The sequence below is a fragment of the Zootoca vivipara genome, chromosome 8 (genome assembly GCF_963506605.1).
Source record: "Zootoca vivipara chromosome 8, rZooViv1.1, whole genome shotgun sequence".
Classification (NCBI taxonomy): domain Eukaryota; kingdom Metazoa; phylum Chordata; class Lepidosauria; order Squamata; family Lacertidae; genus Zootoca; species Zootoca vivipara.
In genome coordinates this window covers 36,306,655-36,322,818 of record NC_083283.1, presented here as the reverse complement: position 1 = coordinate 36,322,818, position 16,164 = coordinate 36,306,655, and the positions used below count along the sequence as shown (strand labels likewise).

At 40.8% G+C, this 16,164-nt stretch overlaps 1 protein-coding gene across 4 annotated transcripts in view; it reads right to left on the bottom strand.

Annotated features, from left to right (window-relative positions):
* Positions 1-5,212: 5,212 nt before the first annotated feature.
* The window catches only part of TOX (thymocyte selection associated high mobility group box), a 201,965-nt gene continuing 191,013 nt past the window's right edge, over positions 5,213-16,164 (bottom strand). For 2 of the 4 annotated variants that reach the window (XM_035125640.2, XM_060277788.1), the window contains exons 9-10: positions 12,185-12,336; positions 5,213-10,964 (exon numbers count right to left, since the gene is read on the bottom strand). In XM_035125640.2, coding sequence (XP_034981531.2) covers positions 10,928-10,964; positions 12,185-12,336 — 189 coding nt within the window. In that variant the 3' untranslated portion in view covers positions 5,213-10,927. The remainder of the gene's footprint in view (positions 10,965-12,184; positions 12,337-16,164) is intronic. The other 2 variants (XM_035125638.2, XM_035125639.2) reach the window with 2 other exon arrangements.

Sequence of the window (16,164 nt, the reverse complement as noted above, 5' to 3'; positions counted from 1 at the left end):
AAAAGCATAAATTTCCTTTTAGAGTCCCCGTCTGTTACAGAAGCCTATTATCTGATGACAGGTATGATGATTAACATAATAGACACTAGTAAAATTTTCTCCAACTTCTTTGAAAATGTTAACTTACAGCTTCAAGCAAAATGTGTTTTTTAAAAACTGGATTTTGTTTCTGGTATGGGACCATTTGCCCAAATGAAGTTAACAGATTTGTATCTAAACCATCTGTTGGTGCAAACGTATTAGAATGTGAAGTCACGTATAGGAAGCCTCAGAGACATCTTCTGACTGCTATACATAAAAGAAAAAGAAAAAGGATGCTCTGTCTTTCCCCTTGTCTGTCTAAGGTCCAGCTCACCAGAGAGCCAATTCAGACCAATTACCTTGTCTTTGTCAACAAAGATACTCTAGTTTCCAGAGTTCTCTGGGCATAGAGGTTAAGGTCCCAGAAAGACAAAATAATAAACAAATTCATTTCGAGAATCAGAGTTGTGTGCTTTGCTGGGAGGATATGTTTGAGAAAGGTTATTTCCTTTTAGATAAACCTCCACAGGGAATTACACTCACAGCAACATCCACTTTTGCTTTCTTTTTAAATGCAAAATCCAAATGGAACACTCTAAAAATAAATAAGCTAAAGCAAATAAGGTAATGACCCGCAACTACAATTCTTTGAGTTGCAGGGTGTCCACTTTGGATATAAAAATCTTGAATATATAGTCCAACTTTGGACTAAAGTAGATGTGATGTTTTGTCATGATAGTTTGGTCTTGCATAGTTGCTTTTTCATTAACCAATGGCTGGCATGGTGCGGGGGGTGAGGAGGGTGGGCGGGCATCACCAACAAACTGGATTGCTCCATGGTCCTGACTGGAATCAGATTCCCCCCTCCTCCCTCCCTGTACAGACACACTTGCAACTTGTAATCAAAAGAAATCTCCCATTGCAAACAATATGGATGGGAAGTGAGGGGTTGATTCCATTTGGGACTATAGCAAGGGCAAAAGTTCAAAGCTTTCTGCCTCCAACTCATAGTCCAGATCCAGCGATTGGCTCTGCATCACTGTTTTGCTTTAACCAAACTATGTGACCAATCACATAGCATGTCCAGAAGCATGTTGGGTGAATGTGGAAGGGGAAGTGAGCTGTGCAGTCTTGTTTTGTCTCTGACATCTTGTACAGCAACTACTGCCATCCACTAGTGTTCATGCATAGGTAAAAGGTAAAGGGACCCCTCCAATAGGTCCAGTCGTGACCGGCTCTGGGGTTGCAGCACTCCTCTCGCTCTATTGGCTGAGGGAGCCAGCATACAGCTTCCAGGTCATGTGGCCAGCATGACAAAGCCACTTCTGGTGAACCAGAGCAGCGCACGGAAACGCCGTTTACCTTCCCGCCGGAGCGATACCTATTTATCTACTTGCACTATTTATCTACTTGCACTGGGACCGAGCAACGGGAGCTCACCCCGTCACAGGGATTCGAACCACTGACCTTCTGATCAGCAAGCCCTAGGCTCTGTGGTTTAACCCACAGCACCACCTGCGTCCCAGTGTTCATGCATACATACAGCAAATACTTATCATAGGATCATTAGTGGTCAGTTTGGATTTCTTACTTTGTGAATTGTTGCACAGAGACAGTGTTTGAATTATGGGGTGCAAGGTATGGTGAGGGGCTTTAGTGAAAGCCATAATTTCCACCCAATTGAGTCTAATGAATGGGACACCGTAGACTTCCAAAACAATGTAGTAGGTAAAAGATCTCGTAACAGGGCCAGGGTACCCCCCCCAAAAAATAATAATTCATGGAGACATGATAATGCTTGGGTGTTGAGATCTCAGCTATATTACAAATATATACAAGGGGAAATGTCTCAGTGCTGCAGAAGCAGTCATCCAAGGTAAACACATCAACTGTACATCTTTCTTTTATGAAAATTAAAATCATTATCATCTTTTGACATGAAAGGATTTTGCTCCATGACTGCAATTATCAAAATGTCCATGTCTGATGCATTCATCTGCCAGGCAATCTGGAGAACATTGGCCCTCTAAGGGTTACAACATTACAATTGTTCTTTGCAAATAAAATTCACATCTGTTCTGACAACTTATTTCAGCCTGATGCAACTTGAAAAGGTCGAGATTAATCCCAGAAAATCAGACTTCTATTGGAAAGGCCAAATCAACTTTAATTGTAGCACATTGCTATTTATATTGACATTTAGCCACAGTGGAGCATTATTCTTTTCATTGCTAATGTTTGTTTTACTCCAGAATCTCTGTGATTGCTTATATTTGATGCTAAACTGTGCTTTATGTTGCATAACTTAAGCAGCTTATATAGTTTAAGGTTAGTTTTACTGACCGAGGATATTCCATGCATATGTTTAAGAAAGATCTGTGCCTGGCTTTTATATGCTGTGTGCTGGCAATACATTACCCACCTGTGTTTAACTTTGCCAATAGAGTGTACAGCAGATCAGTATGTTCTGAGAAAGCACAAGGTATATATGAATAGGAGTCCAAATACCATGAAACTAGTTCCATAAGTCTAAGGGGCTTTAGATTTGTTTCCCCCCCCTTGTCCGTGGGCAATCTGCTTTAGAAACTGGGGAGCAGTATGATCCTATTTACTTGGAAGTACCATAAGTCCCCAAATTGGTGAGGCTTAATTGCAGGTAATAAGGCTGCACAATAGGGATGCAGGTGGCGCTGCGGTCTAAATCACAGAACGTAAGGCTTCCCATTCAGAAGGTCGGCAGTTTGAATCCCCACGATGGGGTGAGCTCCCGTTGCTTGGTCCCTGCTCCTGCCAACCTAGCAGTTCGAAAGCACATCAAGTGCAAGTAGATAAATAGGTACCGCTCCGGCGGGAAGGTAAACGGCGTTTCTGTGTGCTGCTCTGGTTCGCCAGAAGTGGCTTAGTCATGCTGGCCACATGACCCGGAAAAACTTTCTGCAGACAAACGTCAGCTCTCTCGGCCAGTAAAGTGAGATGAGCGCCGCAACCCCAGAGTCATCTGCGACTGGACCTAATGGTCAGGGGTCCCTTTACCTTTAAGGCTGCACAGGATTGCAGTCTGAATTTCAAAAGCAGATTGTGAGTGTGCCAAAAAGAACAAAGAAAGTGTCAAAAAATTCACTAGGTTTTCTCAAGTCCATTGCATGAATATAAGCAGCTCCCTGAATCTCAAACTATATGTTGTTATTGCTTTAAGCCCTTTGCATGAAACAGTTACTCGCTGTGGTTTTTCTGACTTTTTAAGGAAAGAAACAGCACAACCACATTCAGCAGAGGGAACCTGAGTTTCAAATACCATCCTAACCACCTACTGGCTTCCGGTACTTGTTATCAGCTTAGCCATGAACTGAAAGTTAAACTTTCGGTCAAATAAAAGACTCTCAGTTGGCTATACCTTGCTGTTTAGCCTGGAGAACAAGAATACTCAAAATGGTGTAAGGGTGCTTTAAGTAACAGCTGGCAAGCAACCACGTCTGAGCCTTATACTCTGATATGACATGCACTTGCAGGAATGTTGCCAAATGCAGTTGCTAGACAGCCTTAACAAATCAATTCTAATCTTAGCAAGTCAATATTAATCTTTGCCAAATTAATATTTGCGTTGACAGCCCACCAGGACAATTATGCTTGGTTTCAATGTAAATTTGAATTAAACGATGAACCTTTTGCTCTGGAATAGACTGGAGCTACATACATTTGGGAGCCAATGTGGTGTAATGGCTTGAGTGTCGGACTAGGACCTGGGAGACCAGGATTCAAATCCTCATTGAACCATGAAACTTACTGGGTGACCTTGGGCCAGATACTGCCTCTGAGCCTAACCTACCTCACAGGGTCACTGTGGAGATTAAATGAGGAGGAGAAACCATGTACACCAAACTGAGCTTCTTAAAGAAAAAGATGAGCTATAAACATAACAAATACATAATAAATGCATGTTCCTTTATGCTCTGCCTCACGTTTGCTGGTTCATCTTTTAATTTTCTAAACCACTTTTAAAATGTAGCATATCATGAATGAATTGATGTTCCAAGTATGAAATCCTTAGCAAAATGTGATCACCAGTTAATATCAATTTGTATGAACATAAAAAGTGTGACGCGGGTGGTGCTGTGGGTTAAGCCACAGAACCTAGGGCTTGCCGATCAGAAGGTCGGCGGTTCGAATCCCCATGATGGGGTGAGCTCCTGTTGCTCGGTTCCTGCTCTTGCCAACCTAGCAGTTTGAAAGCATGAAGTGCAAGTAGATAAATAGGTACCGCTCTGGCAGGAAGGTAAACGGTGTTTACGTGCGCTGCTCTGGTTGGCCAGAAGCGGCTTAGTCATGCTGGCCACATGACCCGGAAGCTGTACACTGGCTCCCTCGGCCAGTAAAGCGAGATGAGCACCGCAACCCCAGAGTCATCCACGACTGGACCTAATGATCAGGGGTCATAGAATCATAGAATCGTAGAGTTGGAAGAGACCACAAGGGCCATCCAGTCCAACCCCCTACCAAGCAGGAAACACCATCAAAGCATTCTTGACATATGGCTGTCAAGCCTCTGCTTAAAGACCTCCAAAGAAGGAGACTCCACCACACTCCTTGGTAGCAAATTCCACTGTCAAACAGCTCTTACTGTCAGGAAGTTCTTTCTAATGTTTAGGTGGAATCTTCTTTCTTGAAGTTTGAATCCATTGCTCCGTATCCGCTTCTCTGGAGCAGCAGAAAACAATCTTTCTCCCTCCTCCATATGACATCCTTTCATATATTTGAACATGGCTATCATATCACCCCTTAACCTTCTCTTCTCCAGGCTAAACATACCCAGCTCCCTAAGCCGTTCCTCATAAGGCATCGTTTCCAGGCCTTTGACCATTTTGGTTGCCCTCTTCTGGACACGTTCCAGCTTGTCAGTATCCTTCTTGAACTGTGGTGCCCAGAACTGGACTGTGGTGCCCAGAACTTGAATAATAATAATAATAATAATAATAATAATAATAATAATAATAATTTATTATTTATACCCCGCCCATCTGGCCGGGTTTCCCCAGCCACTCTGGGCGGCTTCCAAAAAAACAGAAATTCTAAAATACAGAAATCCATCAGACATTAAAAGCTTCCCTAAACAGGGCTGCCTTGAGATTCCTTCTAAAGGTCTGGTAATTGTTCTCTTTGACCTCTAGTGGGAGGGCATTCCACAGGGTGGGTGCCACTACCGAGAAGGCCCTCTGCCTGGTTCCCTGTAACTTGGCTTCTCGTAATGAGGGAACCGCCAGAAGGCCCTCGGAGCTGGACCTCAGTGTCCAGGCAGAACGATGGGGGTGGAGACGCTCCTTCAGGTATACCGGACCGAGGCCGTTTACCTTTACCTTTATCTAAAAAGTGGTGGGTTTCTTTTCATTTAGCAACAACCTTGACAGAATTCCAAAATGCCAACAGTAAAGTTTGGAATTTTTCTACTTGTATAAAAGGACTACATTTCACTTATGATTTAGCATGCCTGAAAATAGAAAAATAACCCTGCCAAGGAGGATACACTGTGCCATGTGTAGTGATAAGAGGATTACGTGTGTTTCTTTGCCAGAAGTCCTGTAACATTATACCAGTGCTCTAAGATAAGTGATGAACCTTGATGAAATCCTTTGCCAGCACTGGATAAATGTTTTCCTGGTTCCTATGCATTCCTGCCCATGTTTGCCTTTGGTGAAATCAACCACATGCGCTGCTTCACACCTAGCAGGATACTGCATGAAAAAAACCAAAGTCCCAAGTTGTCACTGTTGATGACAAACATTTTCATCTTTCCTTACAAATGTTCTGTTCTAGTGTCATTAATCTGGAAAGGCCATGCAAATTCAGTACCCAATGCTACACCTATAATGCATGTCAAAGAAAGAGACCCAACATGCAGTGGCGTAGCAAGGTCAGCTGGTACCCGGTACGGAAAATTTCTTGTCTGCCCCCCCTCCACATTGTTTTTTTTTTTGCCTGCAAAAATGGTTTGACTTAATTTCATATTCTCTTACAAAGGAATGTGGATTCTGCGCCTCTGATAACAAGTAGGCGACTGTGGACAGATACTTAAATCTATAGGATGGATTGTGTTTTGGCTTGTGTTATTTTATTTATATTTTTTGTTTATTTTATGTTTAAAAAATTATTTTAGAAAACAACCTGCAAAGTGGTTTACCAAAACAAAAAACACCACAGCAGTAAAATCAAGAAAAATTAACAACCCTACTTTAAAACATTTGTTATTGTTTAGTCGTGTCCGACTCTTCGTGACCCCATGGACCAGAGCACGCCAGGCACTCCTGTCTTCCACTGCCTCCCACATTACTTCAACTTCCTAAGCAGCTGGGTATGCTTGCCTAAACAAGAATGCTTTTAGCAGGTGCCTGAAAAGAGTACAGCAAAGGCACATGCTTTCTTGCAATAGGCGGGGAGTTCCAAAGTGCAGGTGCTGCTACACTAAACAAAGCAGTACAGATATTATGTGGAACCTGTAGTAGTGCTTGAAGCTACTGAAGGGGAGGTTTTATTTATTGTGATTACACCATGCTCTGTATTATCTGAAAAGGAAAACATTTATTTAAAAAGTAGGACTGCACAGCAGCAATCTACTTGCCTGCGAGTCTCATCGTGATCAGTGGGACTTATTCCCGAGCCACCGATGCATAATATTGGCTGCAATCCTATGCACCCCTTGCATCCAACTTGTACCTAAAAATCTGCACAAACCTGCACCACAGAATTGTAGAGTTGGAAGGGACCCCTGAGGGTCATCCAGCCTCTAAGACCTCCAAGGAAGGAGAGGTGACCTCCTCCCAAGGGAGTTCTTTCCACTGTCAAACAGCTCTGCCTGCCAGAAAGCTCTTCCTGATGTTTTGACAGCTCGGGGGAAGCTTGGGAGTTGCAGGCAGGTGGCGCCCCATTGCCCCACACTCCCAGGCTGCTTCCTGGGGTGGGGGAAAACCTCCCAAGCCTCCCTCGAGCTGTCCAAATGAAGGGGAAAGGCCTCTGGCAAAGCAGTGCGGCTCCCCACCTCTCATCAGGAAGCAGCACAGGAGCTGCCATTTTGTCAGCCCCCCTCAGTAAAGACACCCAGGGCGGCCTGCACCCCCTTCCTACGTCACTAACAACATGTGACTTAATACTTGCTCCATAATCTTTAACCTTTTCTATATGGTTAAAACAGACATGCAAGAAAGGTAGGGAATGATGCAGGCTGGGATTGGAGGCCTTAAAAATGAAAATGACTTCAAACGGGAAATCTGGAAAGGTTGCTAGCCTCTTGTATAATTTGTGGACATCTTTCATATAACTAAACTATTCTCAGAGTTGCATTTTGCAGTTTGAAATATATGTTTTAGTCTTCCACCTATCATTCAAAATATTTTACCAGTGATGCTATATTTAACATGCAAAATGCTTTAAATGTATGGTGCTTTCCAGAAAGGATATCCTGAGCTTGATAACATGGGTATGGCTGCAATCTTATACTCACCTCTGGCTACATAAACTTATACTTTGCTTCCAGGTACATAAACTCAGTTATGGGTAGATAAATATAAGATTGCACTGTATATAAATCATATTTAAAAGTGGTTGCTGTGCAAATATGCACTAAGTCGGACATTTAAGTGAGTTTTCAGGATCCTATTATAAGGGCAGCTAATTGCTCTAGGCAAGTAAATACTGTAGCTACTCTCATTTTCAAGACTGCAATTTTGATCTCTAGGCTGAACATTTGCCGGTACAGTAATAACGTGAAATAGCACATTGCACTAATCAGGCCAAGTTTCCACAGAATGTGTGTTAGGGAACAACCACTCATGCAGTTATGTAATGTGCATTTGCTCTGTGGAAACATGACTAAAATACCTCCAAGCAGTGCAAAGGGGTGAGGTTTTAACCTCCAGTGTATACTTGAACAGCAACACCACCACACAGAAGTTCTTTAATTATGACATACGTTTTATTGACATTAATATTTGCTTCTAGTTTGAACCTTGGTTGGCTACTGAAATTAATAAATGGTATTCTGTGACAGCACAGCCTCTCTAGCAAAGATATTGATAACACAGCACTCTCCCATCAAATCCTGGTAAAGCTGATTCCCGTAACTGCCAACTGCTTCTCTCTTTGTAGAATTATTCTGAGTGGGAAATGAAATTTTACTATAACAGAATTTAATAGGAAATATTATCTAATTGTTAGTGCTGGTTTATTTCTAAAACACTCAACATAAAGACAATAAAACCATGAATGTAATTGTGACTTCCTATATGGATTCAAGACAAGAAAATTAGAACTCAGCTATAGCCATTTGAATAATCACATCTGATCTGCATTATTTATTAGTTATTACATGCTCAAGTGATTCAAGTTTGTACATTGCCTAATTTCATTTCAAAGCAAACATAATGTCCTTTTCAGGCATTTTACATCTTTTTCTTTTGGATTGGATTAACACAATATCTCTATTTCATATATGAAATAGAAGCCAGATGAATCGCAATTTAACCAGTACAAGTTTGCCACCCTGAGCATCCCTTAAGATGAGAATACTAGATTTTCCCAAACAGGAGATATGAATTGCCTGGCAGAGCTTGTAGCCAAGAGTAAGTGGACAAAAGGAAACAGGAATTGCACCAGCTTGCTCAAAACATAATTTGATCCTCTGTTTGGATGGGGAGAAGGAGAACTCTTAAGGAAACAAAGATAGGATCCAAAAAATTAAGAGTGCTACCTTCAATGTCAATTGGAGGCTGATTGGTTAACTCTGTCTCTGGCATAGTCAATATACAGATGGGAGAACTGGCCATAGCTGCCAAGTTATCCCTTTTTTACAGGGATTTTCCCTTATGCTGAATAGGCTTCCTCGCGAGAAAAGTGAAAACTTGGCAGCTATGGAACTGGCAGTGTTTGACACACCTACAACATCCCTTATTCATTATTCATCCCTTCCTAAGTAGGCCCATTTCCATTTGGAGGACCATGGATGGATTCATCTCAGAATGGGTTATTCATAACTATTCATGTTCTAAACCAAGGGGTAGCCAACGTGGTTCCTCCAGATAGTGTTGGACTACAACTTTCATCCTCCCCAATGTGACTAATAGTCAGGATTTATGGGAACTGTGGTCCAATATTATCTGGAGGGTACCATGTTGGACTTCCCTTAATCTAAGTGGTAAAAATACTCAGTTTTGGCCTCTCTTAATCACTATTCTACTCTTGGGCCATTCAGTGGTTACTGAAGAATTTAGCCCTGTTCTTGCTACTTCCTACTCATAAAAATTATGACATAGCCCTTTTTGCCTTCATAACTGAAGTATTTTTGGTAACTTTACATTTTGGTTTCTTTTTTCCATTATAATTCACCTTTGTTTTTTGGGGCAAATGTTCTCTGAATGCCAAAGGCATCCATTTAAAACAGTGGCACTGCTCCAGTTGCCCCAATACATTATATGGAGCTGCATTCATGTAGGGGCTTCTTTGCTGTCGTCTGTAGGCACAGGAATGAGCTGTGCATGTAACACCATTCCTACCTATGTGCAGAAAGCTTCCCTTCATAGAAGAGAATGGGGAAGTCCCTGTGCACATCAGACTTTTGACGTACTCTATATCACCTTATCTAGTCTTCACTAATGTGATCTAGGTAACTTGTGACTAGAGATACAGGGAAGTTTGTTAAGGATTTAGCTCCCCCTCCCTCTACTTATTTAAATTTTGGTCACAGATCAACTTAGGAAGTATAGAATAAATGTTGATTACCTTCATTTTCTGCCATGAAAAGCTGGTTTGGCTTTATTCATATCACTGTAAAAACTAAACTAAAAGTATTCACACCAGCAGCAAATACATTGATGCCAACAAAAGTAGTTTAAAAAAATCTTCTTTAAGATGCTAACAAATTTACTTACAAACACCTATATTTATTATTTCATAAATAGGCGCAACAGCTTCCATAAAAAAGATTAAATACAGACACAGTATGAAGAAACAATAATACATAGCCGTATGTAAAGGTTATAATTTAGATGTTTCCAATCTGTTTCAGCATCTAATAAAATATCAAGAAAGCATTTGGCCGTTTTATACATAAGAGGACGTAAATGACGTTTACTAACCATTACACATAAAGTGATAAAAAAGCAGTTTTAGGCAGTACAAAATAAATGTGTTTGCTCTTTTCCCAACACTAAACTTTTTTTTGTATAACTAATGACAGAAAGCCAATTTCTGTTTAATTAAATTCATTTGGGAATAATTTCCCTTTTTTCTTTCAAAGAGTTTGAAAATATAGAACTATTAGTCAGTTGCTTAAAAATGAAGTAAAAATATGAATGTTTGCCAATTTAACCCCCTTTGTGAAATCAATAAACTGGAATGAGCCAGTTTCAAATTACAATTAGCTACAAAAACATTCACATTTTATACTCTAGGAGAGTGTAACATAGATGCTATTTACAAACTTGCTATGACTGCTACATCAAGCCATTTAAAAAGTCTTTAGTAGTTTCATATAAACACCCATTATGAAAACCAATGGAAAATCCAGGACTTTTATCCAAGACATCTACAGTTGCTAAGGCAGTTACTAGCGCAGCACTTCACAGCAAAAATAAAAACCAACATAAAATCTGAATGGTCCAAGCCTCCTTCCTAAATGAAAGAAGAAAAGCAACGTCCATTTAAAGGATGCTGAAGGAGAAAGAAAAAGAAACAAGGGGGTGGAGGAAGGAGCAAGACTATTTTCCCCCAGAGTGAATGACCCACCAGCTTAAATAGTCCTAAGTGCTTAGCAACTTATATTTTCTAAATAAATGCAGAACTGCCTTGACTGCATATAGCAATCTGGGATGAAAAGACTTCCCTGCATTCCTCAGTGGAAAGAAGAGGCGCTTTCCCAAACTGTTCAGGTAAGGTACAAAGCTTTGTCCCTCTGCATGGCCCTGTTGAGAAAGAATTTGGGGGGCGGGGAGAGAAAAGAGAATTACATTTAGTGTTGACATTCAAAACCACATGTTAAGCCTTGAGATCAGTGTTTTGATATCTTAAGCAGGCCAGAAGTGTTAGCAAAGTCCCCCAGTTCCGGGCCAAAGACAGGCATGCAATTCCAGCCAAGGCTCCAGGGAGCACCGCAGCCAAGCAGGGAGTAAGCCTATGCCCCTTTATAAACCAACGTATCTGACTGCCTCTTCCCACCAGAAGTCTTTGAACATAAATGCTCTGAACACAAAGCATCTTTGCTTGGCTGTGCACATGAAAACAGAAAAGCACAGGCTCTTTCTAATGCTGGGGAAACTGTGGCTCTCCACATGTTGTTTGGACTATCACTCCCATCACCCCTGACCAATGGCCACCCTGTCTGGGGTTGATGGGAAAAGCACCCTGGTCTGTATTTGGACCTGTGGGAGAGAGCATCGTCCAACAACTTCTAGAGGGCTACAGGTTCCCCATCACTGTATAGACACATTTAATATTCTTCCTTATTTAAGCAAGCTGACCAATATCCCAGACACCCCATCACTTTAGAAGCAATGTGGTACAGAGGCAGGTGGCTGCTGAGAGGAGGAAAGGGCCATGAACCCCACCCTATTTGTAGATCTCCATTTATTGGATAAGGAGTGTGTAGTCTGTGACCACTAGGAGAAGTGCAGAGAGAAGAAACACTATGGTGCATCTGCAGCAGCACGACTGTATGCCTTCATCTGCCCCAGCTGCAACAAAACATGTCTCTCCCATATTGGTTTCTACAGCCACTGTAACCTTCCAACAGGTTGACTTCATCCCCAAATGTGCACTCCTTCATTGTCTCCTGAGACAGACAGCTGCCAACAAGGTAATATTCTCTTCTGTTTACTGTAGTGGTTGGACACAATTTTCCATTTCTCTCATTGATTTCAGTGGAGGGTGAGTTTTATTTGCAATTAATTATGTGCAGTACTGCAGCCCTTGTTCTCTTAAATAACAGTCTCCCTAATATTGGTCTGATGTAAAGCAAGCCACTGCTTGTTTATTATTATTTTCACTAGACATCTGTTAGTAACCAAAGGCATCAGAACCCTGTAATCTGAGCTAAATGATAAATATAAAAATAGATACCACAATTGTTGCCCAGCTTTTGTCATAAATATTACTCAACACAAGGTGGCATTCACTGGCTGCTCACCCATTACTGCAGTAATCATTATTCCAGTCCACACTCTGTGCTGGGGGATTTCTGCACCCTGAACGAACATACTCCATCGCTTGGGTAACAACTTGTGCAGCTGTAGATGTTGGGTTGATAATATTCTGGTAATCAGGCTGGAGAGTAAAACCCTAAAAAAAAAGGGGGGGGGAGAATTCAAAATAAGGTTTGCAGATCGAAGTTAACCTCTTAACTGAAAGTTCTGACAAAGTACCATGTTGTACTTCTACATTTTCAAACTTGAAAAAAAAGAAAAGAAAATAGAAGGATGCTTGTGCTTTTCCAAAAGGAAAAAAACACACACACATTCTTTTAATTGGTTGAGAAGAAATGCTAGATAACACACTGCAATAGTGCAGAACTCGGAGACAAAGAACAGAGACATTTTAAAGCCATGAAAAACAACTCATTCAACACGGGAAAATAAAAGAAAGGTCTGTGTGTTTCTTACAGCTCGTATTTCGATTCAACCCAAGGATACACTATTAGTTAATTCCAAGAATATGCAACAGAATCTTTTTGAAGGATGCAGGCAGCAGGTGGCTGAGTGTTTTATTAGACTACACCTATTCACAATTATTGTTCTCAAACCCCTTTTATTTGGTTCAGTCACAAAAGGACCATCTGCTCCTTCTTTTATTTGCACTTCTCTCTCAACTACACAAAAATTCAACTAAGGCTTTTTAACAGTTGTTGGACTAATGTAGCAAAAGCAGCATAAAAACCCAACTTGCTGTTGTTTTCAGCCAAGAGTGAGAATGCCTAAATGCTGTTTGCCAAAATCAGCAGAGTACATCAGATTTTCAAGAATGGTATGTATTGATTTGCAGTACAGTATTTAGCTTAAATATACAGAGAACATTGCTGAAAGGTCAGAAGCACTTTTTGCGCAGAAACACTATTATACACCCACCAATTCTGACTAGAAGAGAACAGAGATGAACCTCCTGATGACATCAGAAAGTGGCACACTAACTAAAATAAAGGTTTCATTTTGCTATGTAGAGCCTATCTGGTTGAAATGGTACTTTTTATGACCCTTGTTTGCATTTGGCAAATACAATAAATGCCTAGTTCAAACCGAGAGTTTAACATATAAATGGAGAGTTATTAGAACACTTTTTCTTTTTCTTTTGAAATCCTATTATTTAAGCCTGTGTGATGTAGTGGTTAGGGGAGATGGGAGACCAGGGCACAAATTCCCACTGGGTGACCTTGGGTCAGTCACTGTCTCTCACACTAGCCTACCTCACAGGGTGGTTGCGAGGATAAATTGGGAAGAATTATGTGCAGCCCTTTGAGCTCCTTGGAGACAAAGTTGAAATATAAATATAAACATAAATAAAAATGAGTTCATTATTAACAAACCTGTATCCACTTTTCTACCATAAGATGAAATCTAATGTTGCTACCTAAAATATAAGATTGGTGCAAATGTAATTGTGGCTCCTAAGTGATCTTCAGAAACCGTCGCTGAGAACTAGCACTCCCATTTCACAGGTCCTCAGTTCCCTTGAGCAAATTCTCTCTTAAATAGTTCACTGGCACTAAAGTCAAAGTAACATCATGGCTATTAATTTATTTAAATTATTTTTAGTTCCACCCTTCGTCCAATGATCTTAAGGCAGGTTATACTTCTGTTAAAATCACAGTCAATAAAACAGAAAGTGAAAAGAGCAGATGAAAGCAATGATAAAATCAGCATAACTGAAAACCCCAAAGGAACATCTCATTAGAAGCTCCCTTTTTGTCTGACCTGGGTGGCAGTGGCTCTCAAGGGTTTCAGACAGGGAATCTTTCTTAGCCCTACCTGCAGATGCTGGGGACTGAATCAGGGACCACCCGGATACAAAACAGATGTTCTACCACTGAGCTATGGCCCTTTTCACTGCAGTGCCAGACTAAAATGCCTGAAAGGATTTGTGAAACAGATATTTGTTTACTTGGCGCTGGAATGCTAACAAAACCAGCACCCGTTGTGCTTCCAGGAAGAGGGTATTTCACAACCACCATGGAAAAGGCCCTATCTCATGTCACCACATGGTGTATCTTCCTTTGGTGGGACTCTAATGGTGGCACCTGATAAAGCAGGCTGATAGAGGGAGAAACATGCCTTCAGATATTTGGGTCCCAATGCATTTAGAGCTCTACATGTTAGCACCAGCAGCTTAAAATCAGCTCAGAAACGTATAGGCAGGCAATAAAGATCTTTCAGTATTGGTGTTACATGGTCACAGACCACACTCTGCCAGACGTATTCTGCCCTAATTGAAGTTTCCAGGTCATTTTTTAACGATATCCCCATGTAAAACACATTACATTAATCCAGATGGAAGGTTACCAGAGCATGAGTCACTGTGACTACGTTATCTATATTCAGGAAATACCATAGCTGTTAACCAGATTTTCCATTTGACCAGTCTTTGAGATTGCTATCTGAAGTGGGTCTCAGAAAACTATGTTTCTGAAGTTTTCAGAATACAAATCTGCCTATCTCATAATGCTCTAATGTCTTGCAAATTGAATGTAATTTGTCTGAGAAGTCCACTTGCAATTCAAAATGTAAAATGAAATTCTCCACATACACAAAAAACTGCTTTCAGTTTATGTCTAAACCCTGAGCACTAAGTACTGCTCAGGCAGAGCTAAGCATCGTCTCTAAAGGATTATTTTTTAGGATTCAGCGTGGAGGGCTATGACCTCAACGAAGTACATGGAAGCTCCCCCAATCCTAATGACCTATAGATACCCCTTCTCTCTCTAGCCTCTATTTTCTCCATCTTTTAAGCTTATGGTGAGACCAACAGGTCCTTGCTGGTCCAGAACCCTGTTTCTCACAATAGCCAAGCAGAGGACTCAGCACATATAATCTGATTGCAACACTTGCCTTTCACCCAAAGCTCCAGTACTTCCCCATGATTGCCCATAGTACAGGAAAAAACACCCTTTGCTCGCTTTGTCTAAAATGTCACTAGTGCACAGGATTTCAATTAGGACTTACACATGCAGAAGATACAGCCTAAATCAGAATACTATGCTGTGCCTGCTTTGTTGACTTGTCTACAAGCTTCTCCATGCTCATTTATAAGCTTCAACCCTCAAACAAACAACTGTCTCACTAAATTGTGATTTTAGTATTCTTAAGTCAAAGCATGTACTAAAGCTGACAATGCAAATGGAGCCTATATTTCGTATAGTATAGCTCCTTCAGCTGTCAAGTGTGTGATTTGATGTTTATATTGGAAGTGCTTTGGAACTGTCTAATTTGAGGCTTATATTGGAACTGTCAGCTCTGATTAGTGGCTTTTCTTGAATTTCGACTAATGGCTCTTACTTTCGTTTGTTTTTCCTATGTACAAAAGCAGTCACAGTTATGGATACTGATTGAAAACAACAAGGAACAAAATATGTCATACCATAATTAATAGTTCTTTGAACCTTGGGTTATCAGGATTCCTTATTAATGAAGGCTCCCTTCTCCCCTGTTACAAGCCAACAGAACAGATGTAGGAGCTTCCCACAACCCAGGAAATCATGTTGCTGTTCTAATATTTGCCCAAAAGGTTTAAGCCAAAGCTAACAAAATATAACTGAAGAGTTTTAGAATTGCAAAGCTAACAAAAGGCCAAGTTTCTTGGCTACTGTTTCAAGCAGTCTATAATATTCACTGGACGCTTGTGCCACTCTGATGCAGAATGGCTTAAATAGAATTTTATGTAAGGGTTTTGCAAACAACAATGCAATAAAAAATATCAGAAAATGGATGCTCTGTGGGCTAATGAGACAATGCCAAATGTTTTGCTTTGTAATGCTCAAGATAAAATCAGCAACTGTTTTGCAACATGCCTCAAATTTTAAGTTTTATTTTCTTGCGCCAGATTGAAATAAAAATAGGGGACTTGATAAAGATTAATTTGATGTCAGACGGGACATTTGCTCTTTAATTAGATTTCTGTATC